The 21,951-nt window shown below is 38.8% G+C and overlaps 1 protein-coding gene across 4 annotated transcripts in view; it reads left to right on the forward strand.

Annotated features, from left to right (window-relative positions):
* Positions 1–21,325, forward strand: part of pak4 (p21 protein (Cdc42/Rac)-activated kinase 4) — a 53,817-nt gene extending 32,492 nt beyond the window's left edge. For all 4 annotated transcript variants that reach the window (XM_051957828.1, XM_051957826.1, XM_051957827.1 and 1 more), the window contains 7 exons: positions 206–439; positions 2,019–2,477; positions 3,169–3,302; positions 5,447–5,573; positions 11,076–11,201; positions 11,288–11,422; positions 15,791–21,325. In XM_051957828.1, coding sequence (XP_051813788.1) covers positions 206–439; positions 2,019–2,477; positions 3,169–3,302; positions 5,447–5,573; positions 11,076–11,201; positions 11,288–11,422; positions 15,791–15,946 — 1,371 coding nt within the window. In that variant the 3' untranslated portion in view covers positions 15,947–21,325. The remainder of the gene's footprint in view (positions 1–205; positions 440–2,018; positions 2,478–3,168; positions 3,303–5,446; positions 5,574–11,075; positions 11,202–11,287; positions 11,423–15,790) is intronic.
* Positions 21,326–21,951: the final 626 nt, after the last annotated feature.

Genomic DNA, 21,951 nt, shown 5'->3' on the forward strand with positions numbered 1-21,951 from the left:
CACAAAACGACAAAAACGAGACATGAAATGACAAAAGCGAGACGCAAAATGACAAATTTTTTAAAACTCCAAAACTCCTGTGAACCCAACAGTCGATAATACTTCAGTTAGTAGATTTGAAGTGTTAAAATAAACACGTATGCATCTTCTTACACATTTTCACATAAATTTATCCTGTAATACTTCATAATAATCCCTTCATCAGGACCAGGTGGTTCGCAGGGACCAACCTGCCGACCACAGGCCCAAGTCCAGCTACGTGACCCGGGATGGCAGCCCTCAGTCTCCCAGGGACAAGAGGCCTCTCTCAGGACCCAACATCCGCACCCCGAACCTGCCGGTGACCGAGGGGGTGATGAAGACCACCCAGCAGAGCACACGACCCTTCAACACCTACCCGAGGACAGACAGCGAGGGCGGACGCAGCCCCACCGGACAGGTAAGGGACAAAAAGACGAGAGAGGGCGGAGCAAATGGAGGACAGGAGCTGATGGATGATCACTGTGATCACCTTGTTCTTTGTTCTGCACGTCAGATTTAGCTGCTTCTGTCCTGGTTCTCTGAAAGGCTCATACAGGCAAACAGGGCAACGTGGTTGTACAGAAATATCATATTTAATTTAAACTACTCCAACTATTAGAGCTAAATGCAGTCTAGAATTTGTGTTTTGTTTGGATTTCTATGCACAGAGAAGCAAAGATTTTCCCGTTTTGTTCTTACTTTGTTTACTATTCCTTTTAACCCTGTAAGACCCAAATATTGAAAAAAATTAGCAAAAAAATCAATCAATAAATAAATAAAACTAAAAAAAGAAATAATAAATAGAATAGAATCACTTTATTCATCCCCGAAGGTAAATTCAGTTTTTATATATATATATATATATATATATATATATATATATATATGTCTAAATATAGAAAATAAAATGAGCAAAAAATCAAACCCATATATATATAAACCCATACATAAAAAAACATGACACAAAATGAAAGAAGCAAGACAGAAACCGACAAAGACAAGACACAAAATGACAGAAACAAAACAGAATTTGACAAAAACAAGACAAAAGACTACAAGACGCAAAATGACAAAGGCAAGACACAAAATGACAAAAAACAAGACACAAAATGACAAAAGCAAGACAGAAAACGACAAAAACAAGACACGAAATGACAGAAACAAAACAGAAATTGACAAAAACGGGACAAAAGACTACAACAAGACAGAAAATGACAAAAACAAGACAGAAAATGACAAAAACAAGTCAGAAAATGACACAAACAAGACGCAAAATGACAAAAGCAAGACAGAAAACAACAAAAACAAGACACGAAATGACAGAAACAAAACAGAAATTGACAAAAACGGGACAAAAGACTACAACAAGACAGAAAATGACAAAAACAAGACAGAAAATGACAAAAACAAGTCAGAAAATGACAAAAACAAGACGCAAAATGACAAAAGCAAGACAGAAAACAACAAAAACAAGACACGGAATGACAGAAACAAAACAGAAATTGACAAACACGGGACAAAAGACTACAACAAGACACAACATGACAAAAACAAGACAGAAAATGACAAAAACAAGATACAAAATGACAAAAACAAGACACAAAACAACAAACGAAACACAAACTTAGCTTAAGCTTATCAAAGTTAAAATCTAATTCCAGGTGTTTTATTGATCTAATCTCTGTTATTTCGTCTGTCTAGTACGGAGAAATGCTAAAACATTCCCAAAATATGTGAAAATGACCAGCAACATATGTGCATCTGTGATTATATTAAGAAGATTCATCCTTCTTTCTTCAGTAGTTTTGTTTTATCAAAGTCACAGAAAAATCTGTTTTTGAAAACAATAATTCTGTAATGGAGGACTGAATCCATCTGTCCTGCTCTGTAAACAGATTTATATTTTATAAGATGTTTAACAGCTTCCTTTAGATTTTGTATGTTGTTTGTTTTCCCTCCATATTTATTTCATGTTGTGTTTGTTGTTTTTCCTCCAGCCGGGTCGCCACCATGAATCCTCCCCCCAGAACGGACCCTCCAGCGGCTCCGGTCGAGGTTCCTCCGGCTCCAAGCCCCCGGTGAACCACCAGCACCCTCACCACACCTCCCACCCCAGCCTCACGCCCGAGTCCTCCCAGCACCCGCACACCCCCCACCCCAACGTCCCGGCCCCGCGGCCCCCCGTCCCCTCCGGACCCCCGGCGTCGGGGGCTCCTCCTCAGGGCCGCTCACCGCAAAGGGAGCCCCAGAGGGTCTCCCACGAGCAGTTCAGGGCGGCGCTGCAGATGGTGGTGGATCCGGGCGACCCGCGGACCTACCTGGACCACTACATCAAGATAGGAGAGGGCTCCACGGGGATTGTGTGCATCGCCACGGTGAAGACCACCGGGAAGCTGGTGGCCGTGAAGAAGATGGACCTGAGGAAGCAGCAGCGCAGAGAGCTGCTCTTCAACGAGGTGAGAACTCGTTTAGTTTCTGATTTTAAACGTACGGATTTAAAGAGCAGCTCGTCTTTATGTTTACCAACAAACCTGAAGTTAGATGTATATTTTCGTGCCGTTCTATTGCTGTTTATTTTATTGTCTTACTGTATATTTTACGGGCTGCACAGTGGCGTGGTGGTTATTACTTCTCACCTTGCAGCTAGAAGATCCCTGGTATGCGTCCAGGCTTTGAGAGTGGTGGTGTAGTTGTATCAGAGTAAAATATGTCAGGTTTTTCCATGGTTGATTGTACGGGTTACGCTGTGTATTTTTCCAACGTTCACACATTTGCAATCATAATCCATGCTTTACTAACACCAGCAAGTCAATCTGCGCTCGTATTTGTGTGTATTTATTATTTCTTTTCTCCTCTGACATTTCTGAAATGTTTGTACTGTCCTTCCACTTATTGTATCGTAAAGACAGTAGAGCAGCAAAATGAGATCTGAAATCTCTTCTCACACACTCATTAGAGGTAAAAACGCTGAAAAAAAACGACTCCCTCAGACACGCTTCATGACTCAGAGCAGCAATCAGCAGAAATTAGAGGTTTATCTGTAGGTGGCGGAGCTCTGTTTCACTCAGCATCAGCTGCTAATTGACTCAGACGTGGCAATCGCCGTAGTAATTACACACCCTGCGTCTGTTTCTGTGGCAACCGCAGGTGGTGATCATGCGCGACTACCACCATGAGAACGTGGTGGAGATGTACAACAGCTACCTGGTGGGAGACGAGCTCTGGGTCGTCATGGAGTTCCTGGAGGGAGGAGCACTGACTGACATCGTGACGCACACGAGGTGGGAAACTTTAGGTTTTATTCATCTGTACAGCAGCTTTAAAGAGCTTTAAACTGTTCTAGATGCTTAATATACTCCATTAAAGCCTGTGTATTTAAATCACTCCCTCATTAAACCTCTCATCTACCACGTACCTCCATTAGAGGGCAGCGTTGGCTAATATATGGTAGAGTGCCTGTATAACAGAGTGGTGACAACTGGGATTTGACGCCATTTTGTTTCCATTCACTGTGCCACGCACTAGTGCACCCGTGACTGCGTGTGTACTCAGCGCGCTATGTATGTGTTTTATTTGGATTTTTACATTCTAAGCTTTCTAGTCATCGTTCAAAAATAAAAAAAGGATAATTGCTTATCAATAATAATGATTTTTTTTTTTAATATAATTTAGAGGACACAGGAACTCTACTGGAGCCTATCCCAAATATGGGACGTGCAGCGCGAGGTGCACATTCACGAAAACTAGCTATTTGTGATTTCAAGACATGTTTTGGACAAAATATTTTACTGGCTTGTTTTGTCTGGATGTCCAAGATTGGATTATGGCCGTTTTTTGTGGAATATTTTCATCTGTGACTAGTTTTGAGCCTTCAAAGGTGAGTTGTGCCGTTTACGCTATTTGTTGTTTGTTGGACAGATGTGTTTATATTACCCGCTGTGGTAATCACATCTGAAAGTGGTTTATACCGGCGGATTCATGAGAATGTAAGCTTTCCATGGGTGTATAATGTTTCTAACATTGAGTTTGCAGCTTCGGTAAATTTAGCAAAATATGTTTGCACATCTGAAGACGGCCTGAATACGGGCCGCTACGGTACCCAACAGTCACCAGTAACACATCTCCATGCATGAAAATGGTCAAAGTCAAAATAACCACAACTGCCTAAAATCACATCAAACTTTTCTATCTGTCATTCACCCATACATCATAACATGAAAGTACATACATGGGACTAACCTGACACAAAAACGATGATGAAGTCGGTTTCCATCCCACTCTCCGGACTTTATTTTCCCACAGTTTCCTTCTTTCAGGATCACTGGGAAATCTAAACATGTGGAATCCCTTCTCTGACCGATTTATGCACCCAAAGGCACAACAGACCGTCATTTTTCAGGGAATTTAGGAAGCATTGGAAGACCTGGAATTACTCTCTGCAGTGTAAACAACGTTAACAGGAAAACCCGACATTCATGAATAGGAAACAAAATGGCGCCCATAGATCACGTGACCAAATTTTTTTGGACCCGTCATGTCGCTACTCTGTTGTACAGGCACTCTAATATGTGGTGCACATATCCATCACATTCAGTCACACCACCAGGTTTAATTCATTTATGTTATCATTTTTGGAGTTTTCAGCTGATTAAAATCTGTAAAAACCCAAAGGTCAAAGGTTTCTTCCCTGTTATGTGTTTTCATGACAAATAAAAGTACTTAGATCTGAACATTAAAGTCAATCTCATCTGAAATGTTACTTTTTTTCCAGTGGAAAAAAGGTGCAATATTTTGGTTCCAGGTGCAATGTTTCACTTTTATCTCATTTTTGAAATGGAATATTTAAATTTTGTGTGTATTACTTGATTATTATGTGCAATATTTCACTTTTTCTCGTTTTTCAGGTGCAATGTTTCACTTTTATATCCTTTTTCAGGTGCAATACTTGACTTATATCTCGCTGTTCAGGTGCAATATTTCACTTTTATCTCTTTTTTTTCAGGTGCAATATTTCGATTCTATGTGTGAAAGTTCATTATCATCCTATTTTTCAGATGCAGTATTTAAAGTTTATGTGTAACATTTGATTATGTGTATTTATCTTATTTTTCAGATGCAATATTTCATTATCATGTCTAATTTTACTTATTGGCTCCGTACAATTACCAGCTTTATTTTTTCACTCTTATATTCTAGTGGGTTTTTGTAGCTTATTTATCTCATTTCAGTTATGTTTCGTATTTCTATCTCATTGCTTTACTACTGTTTAGGCACTGCATTTCTTTCTGAGCGATATCTGGCACGAAACCTTGTATCTTGTATCTCGTCGTTTTTGCTCATCACAGCGGCTTGAGAACAGCTGACTGCAGAGTGAAACAGATGTGCAAGCAGATGTGGAACTAAAACCTGAACTGTGTTTCTGCAGGATGAACGAGGAGCAGATCGCCACCGTGTGTCTGTCTGTCCTGAAGGCGCTGTCTGTCCTCCACACTCAGGGTGTGATCCACAGAGACATAAAGAGCGACTCCATCCTCCTCACTCACGACGGCCGGGTTAGTATCCTCAGCAGCTTCTAAAACGTAACAGCACAAAAAACATCAAAAAGAATGCTGTTAAATAATTCACTTACAAAATACTAAAACATGCAGTTGTTGTGTAAATGTTCTTGTCCTGAGACCGAATCTAAAAATACTAGGACAAAATAATGTTTTGAAATATTTTTAAATACCAAATAACACTGGACCGCCCCTTAAAACACCATTTTTCTCTGCCCCTGATGACCAAATCTCAAATATAACAATTAAATAAAATTAAATTTCCTTTTTTGGTATAATTTTCATTAATGTCTCTTGTAATTGTATGAACATTTTTTAATCAGCATAATATTTGAAATAATAGTTATTATACATGGAACATGTGTCCCACAACAACCCATTTTGTTGTTTTCTGTCTCATTTTTGTCGTTTTGCGTCTCGCTTTTATTGTTTTGTGTCTTGTTTTTCTCATTGTGTCGTGTTTTTGTCACTTTCTGTCTTGTTTTTTCTCATTTTCTGTCTCGTTTTTGTTTTCTGTCTCGTTTCTGTCGTTTTGTATCTCTTTATGTCGTTTCATGTCTTGTTTTTGTCATTTTGTCTTGTTTTTGTTGTTTTGTGTTTTGTTTCTGTCATTTAGTGTCTTGCTTTTGTGATTTTGTGTCTCGTTGCTGTCATTTTGTCTCATTTTTGTTGTTTTCTGTCTCATTTCTGTCATTTCCCGTCTTGTTTTTCTCATTTTCTGTCTTGTTTTTTGTCGTTTTGTGTCTCGTTTATGTCGTCAACATCATCAAGCAGTTTTTGTAAAGAATGGATCGAGCAAAGTTATGTCCTCTCTCCTTTTTTACATATTTCCGTAGCTTTGTCTTGTCAGCCGTGATTGAATGTCTCACTCTACCTCATATTATCAGGATCAGACTAATTCTTTTGACTGTTTTTCATCAGTCAGTTTGTCCTCTTGGTCAGCAGTAACAGCTAGCTAAATATCTAGCTTCTGCTGCTGAGAAAAAGATCACATTAGCATGGATTAGAGTAGGGTTAGCAAACAACACATAAAACATGGATTAAAAATGATACCATTGAGGTGTAAGCTGAGCCAATCAAGCCTTCAATAGTTTATTACCTATTATTGATGAATATGGAGCAGAAAATTGTAAAAAAGAAGGTCTGTTTTTCAAAAAATTTTAAGCTCCAATTCTGGAACGACCCACATGCAACAAGCGCTGATGTAAATAATGTCGTTCACTCTTTAAATTGGAAGCAACACTCAGCAGCTTTTTATATGTCAAGCCACAGCTGCACTTTATTACTTTAATAGCATAATAGGCCTTTAAAACAGCACATATCTCAAATAGTCACAGCAGAGACAACCACAGGTGGCACTAATAACACTAATCATAGCTCTAATCTATTTGAAAGCTCTTTCTGCACGCCTGAACACTGCAACCATCAGTGTTATCAGCCACACTTTAAGAGCTCCTTGACATGTCAACATATCTGCCGTCAGAAAGGTTTATTTTGTGCACCTGCCGGACAGAAAGGTTCTCGTGGTTGAGTTTTACTCCAAACTTGCCTCACGGGATGAAGAGACCGTGCACAGACGAACTCGACCCACTTATATACGAATAAAAGGAAAATGGTGGCTGGAAAAGAGGAACTGAATGCATTAACCGCTGGTGCAGACGCCAAATCACTTCCTGCCCGGTGACAAGCAAGTTTCTGCTTTCTACAGAAAATGAAACCAACACGGTTCCACAGCAAGGCCGCTATAAAAGGAACTTCTGGTGTGTCACAGTCAGCAAACGTATGCACAGTCGATGACTTTAACTCTGGACGGTGATGTCTCAGCCGCACCATGTGTCACGACAACTTCTGCAGCTGTGCATGTAGTTCACAGCTGTGAGGTTTCAGCCACACGATTAAAAGATTACAAGACGTTTCCACAGAGCTGATAAGTTGCAACAAACCTCCTGCTAAGTGCTGTCAGTGCCTTCGTTTGTGACATCGTTAAAAAAAAAGTAAAGGATTTGCTGAACTTACCGAGTCATTTTCAAAACATGCACTACCGTTCAAAAGTTTGGAGTCACTTAGAAATGTCCTTCTTTTAACTGATATCAGGAGAAGTGACACCAACAGAGCAGCAGTTCACACAAGCAATGCCAGCATCAGTTCTGCGGATTCTCTCTGATCTTCGGGTATACACAACTCAGAAGTTCGCAGTCATTTAGAAATGTTTTTTTCAATGAAGTTAACATTAAATGAATGATAAATACAGTCTAGACATTGTTAGTGTAATAAATGGATGGCAAATGGTGAAATGCTTTAACAAAGACAGAAATTTAAGCATACTTGTTTCCTTGAAAGGAAGAGTGTCAATCAGCATGTGCAGATGTGATGTTACTCTAAGTGTGGCCTCAACATCTGTTATTGTTGTTCGTTAGCAGCTGGTGTCACCCGATTCTTCTTCATCTGTTTATTCACAAAGAGCTGGGTTTGACTTATAACTTCATGACATTTGAAATAGTTTCCAGTGACTTTAGGCGTAGCTATGACACCTTAGGCCTGGTGCATTCTTTCTGCTGAGTCTACCTACGACATCTTGCATTCTGTTTGCATGTCACACATTTGACACTGAGATGAGTTAATGTGTGAACCACAGCGTTCCTGATTAGTGTTTGTGGTTTGATGTCTTTATGAGCCGTGGTTTCTCCCGACGCCTGCAGCGTGCTCGGCCACAGCAACACCAGAGTTCTTGCGATGCACTAAAAGCACCTACACTGTTTCTCAGAGGAGCATGTGGTGCATTGTGGTGTCAATGCAATGACCTTTAGCACTTTGGCAGTCATGGGAAGGTTTGTTTAGTTTGTTCTGTTTATTTTTTGTGTGTCATGTTGACTTTCCAGATAAAAGTAGGTCTTTTCAATAGCAGGCGCTGCATTGAATATTATCATTGCTATTTATGTGTCTTTTAGTAGTGCTCTTAACTGTCTATAGTGATTTTTGTTCTTAGTTTTTAAGTATCTATCCATCTACCTATCTTTCACCCATCTATCCATCTATCTACCTATCTTTCATCCGTCTACCTATCTTTCATCCTTCTATCATCCATCTGTCCTCTATCTATCCTCCATCCATCTATCATCTACCTGTCTATCATCCATCCATCTATCTACCTGTCTATCATCCATCCATCTACCTATCTTTCATCCATCTACCTATCTTTCATCCGTCCATCATCCATCTGTCCTCTATCTATCCTCCATCCATCTATCATCTACCTATCTATCATCTATCTATCCATCCATCTACCTGTCTTTCTTCCATCCATCCATCCATCCATCCATCCATCCATTAAATACTGTTAATTTAGGAGCATAGATCTGCACAGAAACACTGAAAATAGGTGAAGAAATATGTGTCAGTGTTCTCGGCAAAGACAGATGTGTGATTTCAGGAAGACGTCTGAGCGGTCATACTTTGACACGAAGACCTTTGCTGTGTTTTGGGGCTGGGTTTGTTGTTTGTGGTCTGGCCTGGCAGGGGAAGCAGATTCAGCCGAGCCTGAAGCGTTTCTCGTCAGTAGGGTGGGTTTGTTTGGTGTGGCTCTATGCACCTGTGTGCTCTGTGGTGTCTTCAAATGAGGGTTTGTTTCAAAAAAACAAAAAAATGTGCAGGCAGTAGAGTTTTGTTCTGGTTGACATTGATATAAAATATGCTGTATAGGTACAAAATGTGAACGTTGTCTATGAATAAATTGCTGTTAAGTTGCAGTGTCAGTGTATGGGAGTGTTCATACATGTAGGCACCACTTCTCTTTGCAGGTTTGTTTCATTTCTCTTTCCAACTCATCTGAGACTATCTCGTCGGCCTTGTGGTCAACATTAAAGGCTGGTTCTCTAAGTAGATACCAGACATGCACACATTTTCTCAGAATGAGGTGTGAAAGCAGCGAGGCCCGACTAGCAAGAAAGTTGTTCCTCAGATACCCAAAATTAACATTAATTTTCATGCATCTGGCCTACAAAAAGATTCTGGTACCATTAAAGTAAGATAAGCCTTTACAGTTGGGACATTTGCAGTTTTACAGCAGCAAACATTTAGGAAATGTAGTGCAAAACTAAGAATAAACCAAAATATATGTAGGTACTACTTCTAGAAATATATCAGTGGTGTTGCACAGATGCTTTCATGAATACGTGTCTACAAGAAGTATTAATGCACAGATTGTACCTAAGTAGAAAAATATCGATTTAGCATATGCTTTATGCTATGTGGTACAGAATGTGTCGGTATTGTATGACAGTCTTTCGGTCTACTGGGAGCAGTGTTGTTTGTAAAGTTTGAATATACACAACCTTCAAAAGGTGGAGGTCACCCAGACAATCTCATGTTTTCCACAAAAACTCACTTCAATTCATGTGCTAACATAACTGCACAAGGGTTTTCTAATCATCAGTGAGCCTTTCACCACCATTAGCTAACACAATGTAGCATTAGAACACAGGAGTGATGGTTGCTGGAAATGTTCCTCTGTACCCCTATGGAGATATTCCATTAAAAATCAGACATTTCCAGCTAGAATAGTCATTTACCACATTAACAATGTCTAGACTGGAATTATACTTCTTTGGAATAACTGCTTTTCTTTCAAACATAAAGACATTTCTAAGTGACCCCAAACATCTGAGTTGTGTATACCCAAAGATCACAGAGAATCCTCAGAACTGATGCTGGTATTGCTTGGATGAACTGCTGCTCTGTCAGTGTCACTTCTCCTTTCAAAAATAAGGACATTTCATTAAATATCAGCCATTTCCAGCTAGAATAGTCATTTACCACATTAACAATGTCTGGACTGGATTTATTCTTCATTGGAAAAAACTGCTTTTCTTTCAAAAACAAGGACATTTTTAAGTGAACATAAACTTTTGAGTGGTAGTGTATGTGTTTAAAATGGATACAGAGAGTTTTTATTTCTTTAACCTCACATGCAGTTGAAACTGTTTTAATGTACCTTCTGTTTAAAGTAGGGCTGGGACTTCAGCACATTAACTTTGGTAAGTTAATTACAGAAAAAATAACGAGTGACGTCAGCGCAACGGAAAGTTTGGTGAACGGTGAAGGAAGACGAGGCCGCATTCCTTAGCTTGTTGGGGAGAAAGTTTGCAAAACAAAAACAAAACATGATCTTCCCCATGGCAGCTTGGATAAAAGCATGGTTTTGTGTCAATTGAGCAACAAAAAGTTTTCTGATCACCTCAATGTAAAACATGTTGCTGTTAGCACCAGAGCTAATGTTAGCGACAGCAGTCCTGGTACTGGCTAATGGTGTAACCATCCCATAATAGACCATTTTAGAAGACATTGAAAGTTCTTCAGTTTACTAAAAGTCTTAAAATATTGAATATAATCGCTATAATTGCACTTTGAGTTTGCAGTAATCTGTGAATGTAGCAGATGAAAAGTAACATTTCTGCTCCTGTTTTTCTTCTTTTTCCGTGTTCGACTTCGATCCGTCTCCAGGTGAAGCTGTCAGACTTCGGATTCTGCGCTCAGGTGTCAAAGGAAGTCCAGAGGAGGAAGTCTTTAGTTGGGACACCATATTGGATGGCGCCTGAGCTCATCTCCAGGCTGCCTTACGGACCAGAGGTAACCCCCGCTGGTAGTTTCCTCCCATTAATCCACTGTTGTTAGACTATTTTTGTTCATTAACTGTCTTGTCTTGATGTGTCCAGGTGGATATCTGGTCCCTGGGTATCATGGTCATAGAGATGGTGGACGGAGAGCCGCCGTACTTCAACGAGCCGCCGCTCAAAGCCATGAAAATGATCCGAGACAACCTGCCTCCCAAACTGAAGAACCTGCACAAGGTAGAGAGACCAAAACAATGACTAGAAACACTAAATGAAGCCAGACACACCTTAAAACGCATCTGGAACTCTGTTGGTGTGGTTTCCAGAAGCTAAAACAACACAACTGGACGCTTAGAAGATTGTAGTGTCGTAATTTTGTTGGGTTGCACTCAAAGAAAAGAAAGAAAAACCGGTTAGCACACTTTATTGTAGCAATTCAAGTGCCTGGAGGTTGAGTTGTTTATGGCCTTTTATCAACTTTGTGCTTCATTGAACAACAATAGCAGAAGTTATCTTCACATTGGCACACGTCCCAGTATTACTGCCACTACCTGAGATAATGAAGGAGTGTGATTCACAGAGGCAATAAAGCAAAGTACTACTATATCCAGGAATCTCTGGTGTTTAATCACTGCCTCGGCTGTAGTTCAGAGTTCACTTAGTGGTTATTTGGGGCACAAAACTAAGTATTTTAATAATCTACACTAAATGAATTTTAATCAGAATCTCAGATAGCAAAGCAGCATATTTCCTAGTTTGTGCCTGAATCGACTCAATCTGACCCACATTTGAGTTGTTTTTCTTGCCTGACTTACTTCAAACTTGGCAGGTGTTTCGCTGGTGGCCTGAGAAAGGCCAACATTGAGTCTGACGTTGTTTAGACGAGCGGAGAAAGAGATAAACACGAAGCAGCAGCCGGGGCCGTGGTGACTCAGCGTCGTAATGACGTTTTTTATTACACAAAGATGGCCGAGACCAGTCAAAGGATGGATTCTTTGGAGGGGAAAAAAAAGAAAGTCACCCACGATCATCTGATGTGTGGGAGTGTTTTAGACAGAGACCCAACAATGTGGTGCTGACATTAATAACTGGCTGTGAAATCCTGTGTCCAAAATGATAAAATCTCAACTAAAACTAAAAAAAAATGGACCTATGCTGTATAATATAGCCAGAAAATTATTAAGTATGTCCGAATATATAGCAGGTCAAATGTCATTTACCAATAATACCAGGATGTCCTACTAGATCAGGTTGGATTTAGCAGTTTTAATGTCATATTATTAGTCTATTTTGTGGTTTTAGGGTGTTGTAAACTGCTGACTGCAAGAGAACTGCCCCTCAGGGACAATAAATATTATATTAAAATGCTTTTCTGACCCGCAATCCACTGCAGAGTTACGTCACATGCAATACTTTCAAGTTGTGCATACCCAAAGATGAAAGAGAATCCTCAGAACTGATGCTGCCATTGCTTGTGTGAACTGCTTCTCTGTCGGTGTCACTTCTCCATACACAAACAGAAAAAACTTTTGCATGCTAGTGTATATTAGTTAAAGTTGCTCTAAGTGAGTTAAAGTTGCTCCATATTACTTAAAATTGCTCTAAAGTAGTTAAAGTTGACCTTCACTACTGTTCAAAAGTTTGGGGTCACCAAGACAATTTCATCTACTGTCTGAAAACCGAACAAGAAACCAGGAAATTGACTTCTCTCACAGTGGCTAATGCTACACTAACGGCTATGTTAGAAAGGAGATTAACCTGAAACAGAGTCTGGGAAACAATAATTAAATAATCAAGGTTTAAGATCTGGACCTTAGTGGGGAATAAAAGTGATAAAACAGAGAAAGATTAAGAAAATAAAGAAGAGGAGACAAACTGATCAATCTCAGTCATATAAATTCTAGGAGATAGTTTAGTCACTCATATTTCTATTTAAATATTCAATTAGTCACCTTTATTAGTGTAGAAGTCTAGCTGCGAATAACAGGTTCTCTATCATATGCTGTAGAAATATTAAATTTAATGTTTATCAACTCAGAATATCCGTATCGATCCAAGAAACCCATATCAGTCGATCCTTAAAGTACTTCTAGTGAAATTATTTTGGAGATGTAAATATAACATTTATTATGTCATGTTTAAATATCGATTATTTGTCTTTCTTGATTAGCAATAATTGACCCCCAAAAACCGCAACGGTCGATTCCTGGTGTGTATTTCAGTACATATTGTGTTGAAAAAGTTTGTTTTGATTGAACTCTTTGTACTTGAAACTACAAATGCAGGATGTGAAATCTGTGTGTCTGTCACTGTCGGTCTAAATCCTGTCTCAAAAAGAAAACTCTAGTCTGCACATCACACATTCCTGAACACTCCAGCTTTAGATGTAAGCTGTATAAAAGACTTCTGATTAATGCTGAAAGTAGTTTCACTTTTATTTAAACCGTTATCTGATCTAAAAACCCACCAGTTTAGAGTTCAACCGAGTCGCCTGGTTATCTACGGGCGGTTTGATTGATTCACAACTCTGGCATTTCCCCTTTTTGTGCCACTGAGCAAGAAAACATTTCATTATCACCACTTGACAAACGAACATAGCACTTGGCACCAAAGTGCAGCAGTGAGATTAAACAACAAGACTGGTGAAGAACAATCAAAAACGAGGACTCGGACAAGGATGTGTCTGAGTCCTGTTCTCCTTATACAGTGAAAACATCATGAGGAAAATATAAGGCTTACCGGGAGTATTCATCGACGTTTATAACATAAATATCACATGTTGTGCAGATGATGCAGTGCTGATAGCAAACAGTGAAGAAAACTTGCAAACCATAATATAAAATAATTAATACAGAAAGCCGAAAAGAAAACAGAAGTACTGGTAATTAAAATATGTATCATCCCAACCTGTCACATGGAGTTCAACCAAGAAATACTGAATGTGGTTTTACAGACGCCTAATAACCAGAATAACCAATGAAGATGTTTTAAAATTACTAAACACAAATTATACCCCACTGAACAAAATTAAGAAACAGCAAGCAGCATTTTTGAGACACTTAAGGAAAGAGAGGCCACATTCAGCCTCATTTAATCTGAAGTGACCAGTAAAACCATAACATTATAGCCTATAAATAACCACAACTCCTAATGTTTCCTTTGTTTTAGTGCAAAAAAGTCCATTTTGACCATGTTCACATTTGAGGAGTCATCTTTTTGCAAAACATTATGAACAACCTGAAACTTGTTAAGAAAAACAAATTAAATTTCAATAACATTGTGCCTTAGTTTATCATTTACACATTACGACTTAAAGATCACAGAATGTCTACAAAAAAGCACAAAACATTCAGTCACAGGTATCTGGAACTGAATGACATAGCATTTTACTTTAAAAAAAGACAAGCAACAAAAACTAGACAAAATATTACAAAAATGAGACATAACAGCAAAAGCAAGAAACAAAATGACAAAAAATGAGAAACAATAAAAATGGAGACCAAAAAGTTACAGTGACAAATAAAATGGACACAAACCAGACTAAAAAATAACAAAAGCGAGAAACGAAATGACAAACAATAAACAAAACAATGAATGAAGCAAAATGACAAAAATGAGACAAAAAACACAAGCGAGACAAAAGGAAACACAAAATGACGAGAATATGACACAAACGCTAAAAGTCAGACAGAAAAAGCAGCAAAAACAAGACAGAATATCACAAAATGTGACACAAAATGACAAAAGAACAATCTACTGTTTTACTTTATGATCAAAATGAGAAAAGTCAGACAACAAAAAACAAAAACAAGACAAAGTATTGCATAAATGAGACATAAAACAGCAAAAATGAGAAACAAAATGAGAAAAAATTAGACTAAAAAGTTACAAATGGACATAAATGAGAAAGAAATTACATAAATGACAAACAAAACAAAAAAATGACAAAAGCGAGAAACGACAAAAAAAACACAAGTGAGACAAAAAAATCCCACAAAACAACAAAAACAACACGTAAAAAACAAAATGACAAAAACAAGAGAAACACAAGCGAGACAAAAAGTAATAACAAAATGACAAAAACGTGAGACTAGCAAGTCATGAAACAGCAAAAACAAGAAAAATATTACAAAAGTGAGACACAGTGACAAAGAATGAGACAAACAACACAAACCAAAAAGAGATAAAAAATTGGACAAAAAAAAGTTACAAAGCTACAAAAATTGGACAAAAAAACACAAGCAAGACAAAAAGGAAACACAAAACAAAAGTTAGACAAAGACAACAAAACAAAAGCAAGACAAAATATTACAAAAGGAGACACAAAATGACAAAAGAACTATTTAGTATTTTACTTTATGATCAAAACAACTTGCCAAAAAGTTAAAAATTATTTGAAATTTATAGTTTTTTGAATGTACAAGCTGCACTTAATGTCTTCTCTGTAATTTTTGCACTTTGAGGGCCGGTTTTGGAATGCGGGCCTCATGTTTGACACCTCTGGCCTATGCTGAATAGCATGGCATTTGATTGATTGACTTGACAAAGCTTGTTTTTTTTTTCTTATCATTTGCCTCTGCTAACTGAATGTTTCTCTTCTCTCAGGTCTCCCCTCTGCTCAAAGGCTTCCTGGACAAGATGCTGGTTCGAGACCCGGCTCAGAGAGCGACAGCCAGCGAGCTCCTCAAACACTCATTCCTGACGAAGGCCGGCCCGCCGTCCTGCATCGTCCCCTTGATGCGACAGAACAGGATGAGATGAGAGGATCCGATGCGTCGGGACCGTCGTGCAGGTTCGGCTGGATCAGAATACTCCTGCACACGGAGGCGAAAACACTCGGAAAAGGTGTTTGGAAAATGTGCGGGAGTATTCTCTTTTTCTTAGGCGAGTCACTGAACCGCGGGGAGCGAGTTCTCCCAATAAGAGGCAATAAGGAGGTGTGTGTTTGTGTGAATGTTTCAAGGCTCGCCGTGTGAATAAACACAGCAGAGGAGCCTCAGTTTGCCTGTGGAGTGATTTATTTTTTATTTTTTTTAGCTGATTTAACTGAAGAGCCTCGCCTGGAAACGTTCATACCTGTGGCTCTTTTTATTTCCTGTTTGGACCGTACCTGGATTTTAAGCGTGAACGAAGGTGGGGTTTTGCACACCAAGTCGGATGCTTTGAAGGAGCCGATTTTTTTTAGAGACTGACGGTTTTTAATCTCACTATCGGACAATCTGGAAAATGTTTTTCTCACCACAGACTTCTCTACACTCAGACTCGATTCCTCGCCACACCCAGAACTTACTACTGAGAGAGGAGAGACTTCAGGCTCGGAGACGAGTCACGCAGACTTTTATTTTGTAGCCATACAAAAAAGAAAAAAAATCTTAGGTTCCTGTTGTAAACAAGCAAACCTACACTAAGTGAAAAGGTAAACACTGGAGTCGTGGTAACAGATTTTTCTCTTATTTCCTCCTAATTTTCTTCCTGTGTAAGTCAATGAACATAGAGAGATATATCAGTTTTGACGTTCTACTATCTCTATTTTGTGATTGTTTTATTATTATTATTAAGATGTGTTTTCTGGTTTTATTCTAGAGTAAGATGTGATAAAAATTTTTTTTGTTTTGAAGCACTGTTGACGGGAGATAGAAGCTGCACTCCCAGTTAATTTCAGCCGATACAAACACACTAAATGTTCTAATTTTTCTTGTTTTAAACCACAGCACACACAGCCCCTTCTGTTTATACTTCTGTGTTTTTAGGAGATTTAACTCATTTCTGCTCGTGCTAACGCGTCTTGTGAGGTAGAAAACTGAACACGTGCTGCTCGTCGAGTGAACGGCTAGGTGCTGACGTGCGGGAGAGCTCGTCGTGTTGTTCTCCAATTAATGTTTGATTGGCGAGTTAATGGATCTTGCAGCCCTGTTGTAGTTTAAAGAAAGGAAAAAACACTCGCCAGCAGCGGCTTTGTTGAGGTTTTATCTCCCATCTGTACGGTGCTGCTTGTAGTATCACTGTGTGTGTGAAGATGTGGGATTGTTTCAGCATTTAACTCGGCGTAGATGTGGTTTCTGTGGAAGTGGACCATTATGCAGATAACAGAAACAACTGCGAGGATTTAAACAGCAGCAGCAGTTGCTAACAATGTAAACACGTTTAATAGCTGGGAGAATATTTGTTCCACATCATTCCAGACTCTTCAGATTAATCTAGTTTCCCTTCATGACTAACAGCAAATTATCACCACCAAAGTACAAAATGACAGACGACTCATCCTCTCCCACACAAAACATCATGTGCCTCAATTAATCCCACAATAATTTAAAATGATTACACTTCAGTTTGGTCCAAATGTTGCTGCCAAGAGTTTGAAGTTCAGGGATTTGATAGACAGGTCATTACAGCACCAGAAGATGGAGCTTCAAACCTTCATCTATAGTCAAAAACTTCTTTGTAGTGACCAAAAATGTCCTCGCTGTAGAGCTGCTGCTTCTTCATGTTGAAAGGACCCAACTGAGGAGGTTCAACATCTGATTAGGATGCTTCCTGGGTGACTTCCTGTAGAGATTTTCCTGTGGAAAATCTGGGAGATCTCGCTAGAGGGATTATGTATCTCATCTGGCCTGAGAACATCTCAGGATCTTCCTAGATGAACCTGAAAATGCTGCTGTGAAGTTAGACATCTGCAATGATCTGTGTAGCCTCCAACTCTGGATGAACACGAGAAAATAGAAATTATACACCCACTTTGTTTTGCCTTGATGATCCTCAGACTGGAAGATACCATCTGTAGTTTCATACAGTATCTTGTAGCTCTAAAGAAGATAAAACATTCTTCTCTCTCGGCCAGGACTGCTTATTCGAGTCCCGTTCTGTCTTCCAGTTTAGCTGCTGCAAAGATCCTTTTTTTTTTTATCACATCAGACCTCATTTGAGTAGCTTTTTAACATCGAAAACCCAGAATACTTCCACCAGATCTGCTGCTTTTAACCCAAGATTCACTGATGGACGATGCCAGTGGAACTTATGTAGCTTAAAATTATACTTTTAAGCCAGTTGATCTTCATAAAACAACCAAAAAAGTATCAAAATTTTTGTCTTCGTCTTGTTAAACGTCTTAGCTTTTGTCCTGACTGAGAGTCTGGACTGATCGTTGTAGCTTTGATAAGCAGAAAAATGGATGGATCCATTCTGTAGACCCAGTTTCTTTGGCCCTGATGATCCTCAGACATCTGTAATTTCGTACTTATACCTTGTAACACTAAAAAAACATCACTACCGAAGATAAAACTGAATATAAAACTTCTCTTTCCGTTCCATCTTCGTCTTCCAGTTTAGCTGCTGCAAAGATCCTCTTTTTTTGTCACACCAGACCACAATCCAGTAGCTTTTTAATGCCAAAAACCCAGAATACTTTCACCAGATCTGCTGGTTTTATCCTAAGATTCATTATCAGAACATGGTGGACCATTTAAGTGGAACTTCTCTAGCTTAAAGTGACACTTTTAGGCTGGTGGATCTTCGTAAAACAAACAAAAAAACCATCACTACAGAAGATGAAATTGAAGATAAAACTTCTGTCTCCATTCCATCCTTGTCTTCCAGTTTAGCTTCTGTAAAAATCCTCTTCTCACAAGACCAAACTTCAATTTTACAAATAAAAACCCTAAATACTTCCACCCGATCTACTGGTTTTATTCCAAGATTCACTGGTGGAACATGGCAGACCATGCAAGTGGAATTTCTGTAAACCCAGTTTCTTTGGCCCTGATGATCTTCGGACGTCTGTAGTTTCATACTTTCGCCTCGTAACAATGAAGAGCCACTAATAGAGGAGATAAAATTTAAAATAAGGCAGTTTCATTGGTAAAAATCACTGAGTTGAGATGCACATAATGACTAAACATTGTTCTTTCTGCTGTTTCCACTGAATATTTTACATTTTCATGTGCTGTCTGACTTTTTAAAAACTTCAATTGGAGGTTTATTTGATGACGTAGCACATTAACAGTACCTCGTTGTGTAGTTTTTCTACTACACAGCAGCTCAACAATCACTTTGTGGGTTCTTCGCATGCAAACGGAGAAACCTGCAACTTTGAGGCCTTGTAGCAGCACAGAGTAGACTTTTACTCTGAAATTGTTTCAACTCATCGAGTGGTTTAATGATGTGGCACTCACTGTTTGGAGGATTTCTGAGTAAAAGCAGCCTCAATGCTGTTTGTCTCTGTGGTTACCGAGACTCCATTAGGCTGCACTTTAACCTCAATAAAACAAACTTCCTTCCAGGCGTCACTTTCCTTCTCGTCGTACTTTGACACAGTTAAACTCTGAGCTGATGCCCTGCTGCCGTTTCCACCCCAGCAACAGCAGGAAATTAACTTCTTAAAAACGTGCATTACGGGTTTGTTTTCGAGCCTGAGCTTCCGTTAATCATACACCTTCTTTCCTGACACTTTTCCCCCTTCAGAGGCTTGGGCACAGCAGAAATTCTGTAGTAGGCGTTCTGTACTTTGTCTCCTTGGCGGCTTTCCAGGGAGCAGATTTTTCATCAGTTTCTGGATCTGTTTTGTGGTCAGAACCAGTAATGAGTCACAGAGAACGATAGAAGAGCTGAATGTAAAGACAATCAGCTGTAGTTAAGATGTATGAGACCTTAATGTAATGTTGATCCCGTTTGAATCTTTGAAGCACCTACTGATTAATGACACTAATCCAGTTGAAGATATGAACTTTCCTCCTGCTAACTGCTGGTAGATTACATCTATTGTGCTTCTCTTGTGTTGGGGCCACTGGAAACCCAAGAAAAAAAACAAAATATCATTGTTTTGCTTAAATTAGACAAATTTGCTGACATATTTGATGCATCCCATTTAGCTTTGAAATCAGTCTTTTCATCAACTTGTACGTTCTCTTGGTGTTGATTGGTGAAACCTGCAACTTTTGGTGTTGCTTTTTGGACGCGTTTGATCATAATTTTCGACGACTTTATTCTCAAACTGATAAATATGCATAGCATAGCATGTTAGCATTGAATGCTAACTTGTAGCACACTACCCAGAGACACTACCTAGCTGTGAATTCGTCCAACATGTTGGTTTTCGTAGAAAGTCCAGATGAAAATCATAATCTGAATCTGCTGTGATGTTTGTCTCTAATCTAAAACTAAATCCGAGTTTTACATCTTTTTAAGACAGAATCAGAACTGGAAAAGAGAGATTAATCGAGCAGAAGTTAAATTCTTGCCGCATTTCTACGTTTATGAAGCCCAGCTTTTATTTTGAAATTCAGTTATTCCATGGATGTTGCTGTCGTGATGATTTGTAATCCCACTTTAAATCAGTTTAATACTGCACCTACTGATTAATGACACTAATCCAGATGAAGACATGAACTTTCCTCCTGCTAACTGCTGGTAAATTGCATCTGTTCTGTTTTATTGTGTATTAGGGCCACTGGAAAACCCAAAAAAACACCAAAATATCGTTATGCTTAAATTAGACAGATTTGCTAACATATTTGATGCCTCACAGTCCTTCCTGCCACCTGAAGCTACTTTTTTATCTTCAAAACTAGACTCTTGGTCATTTTTTTTTTTGCCTCATCCTTCATGCGATCAGCTTCTTCTTCTTCATCAATGTGAAAATCTGCTTCCAGGTGGTGTTTCTGGACCAGATTCTACTGCTGTGTGTGTTTCTGAGAGTCTGACTGCGGGTTTCGCAGACGTTTCATGCCTTAACATTTTTACAATCACTACTTGACGGATCGAAACGCTACGACTGTTTGAGACTTTTTCATCTTGTTGACGTTCCTCAGTTTTCACGGTCAGGAGGGTTTTTTTAAACTTCCTGTTCTGGGGTTTTCCAGGAAGCACGTCTGCTGGCATTGATTCAGAATTCAGTGCCTTGCTTGGCGGAATCCAGACAGATATTTTTGTGTCTTGTTACTTGGGAAACCCTCCTCTGAGGGACAGTTATGATTCGCATTGACTCACCTCCTGTTTTAAAGCTGATTCTGTTGTCGACATGAACGAAACTGCATCATCTTGTGTTTTTTCTTTTTTTTGTAAATTTCACTGGTATTGTAAAAACAAACAAACATAGACTTCATTTTGCAAATGTTACTTTTTTGCAAATACAATTTTTGTAAAAGATCCTCGGTGTCTGTTTTTCTGTGTCTGAAAGTGTTTTTTTTTTCCACAGAGATGAGCGTGTCGTTCGCTCGGCAGAATGAGAGGAGGTGTGAAGAGGTTTGTGTTCTTCACCAGAAACCGAGGAGTTAAACACACGGGACCAAATGTGTCAGAGTGAGAAAAAACAAACATGAAAGGGCTTAAAAATGAATCTCAGATGTGTTAAAAGAAAGGGATTTCTTAGACAGTAAAGGTTTCTGGTGCAAATTAACAGATTATACTGGGTTTTACATAATAAATGGAATAATATTTTGATAAAAAGGTATTTTTTCTGAGAATTTTTTAAAGAAAAATGTCATTGTTATGCTAGAATTAGATTAATTTGATGTCATATGTGACACATATACAGCAAAACTGTTTATACTGTAATCTAAAAAACTAAAATTGATTACAAATATTGTCATATGTTTAAAAAATGGGATTTCTGCCATGATGTTTGTTTCTGGTGCAAATTAGTGGATCATACTGGACTCCAAATAATAAATGGGATAATATTTTGGCAAAGAAGGTTTTTTTTAAAAAAAATATTACAGAGAAATGTCATTAAGCTTAAATTTGATATGTATGATAGCATTTGTGAAGCTACT

This window comes from Acanthochromis polyacanthus, chromosome 13 (genome assembly GCF_021347895.1).
Source record: "Acanthochromis polyacanthus isolate Apoly-LR-REF ecotype Palm Island chromosome 13, KAUST_Apoly_ChrSc, whole genome shotgun sequence".
NCBI classification, from domain to species: Eukaryota; Metazoa; Chordata; class Actinopteri; family Pomacentridae; genus Acanthochromis; species Acanthochromis polyacanthus.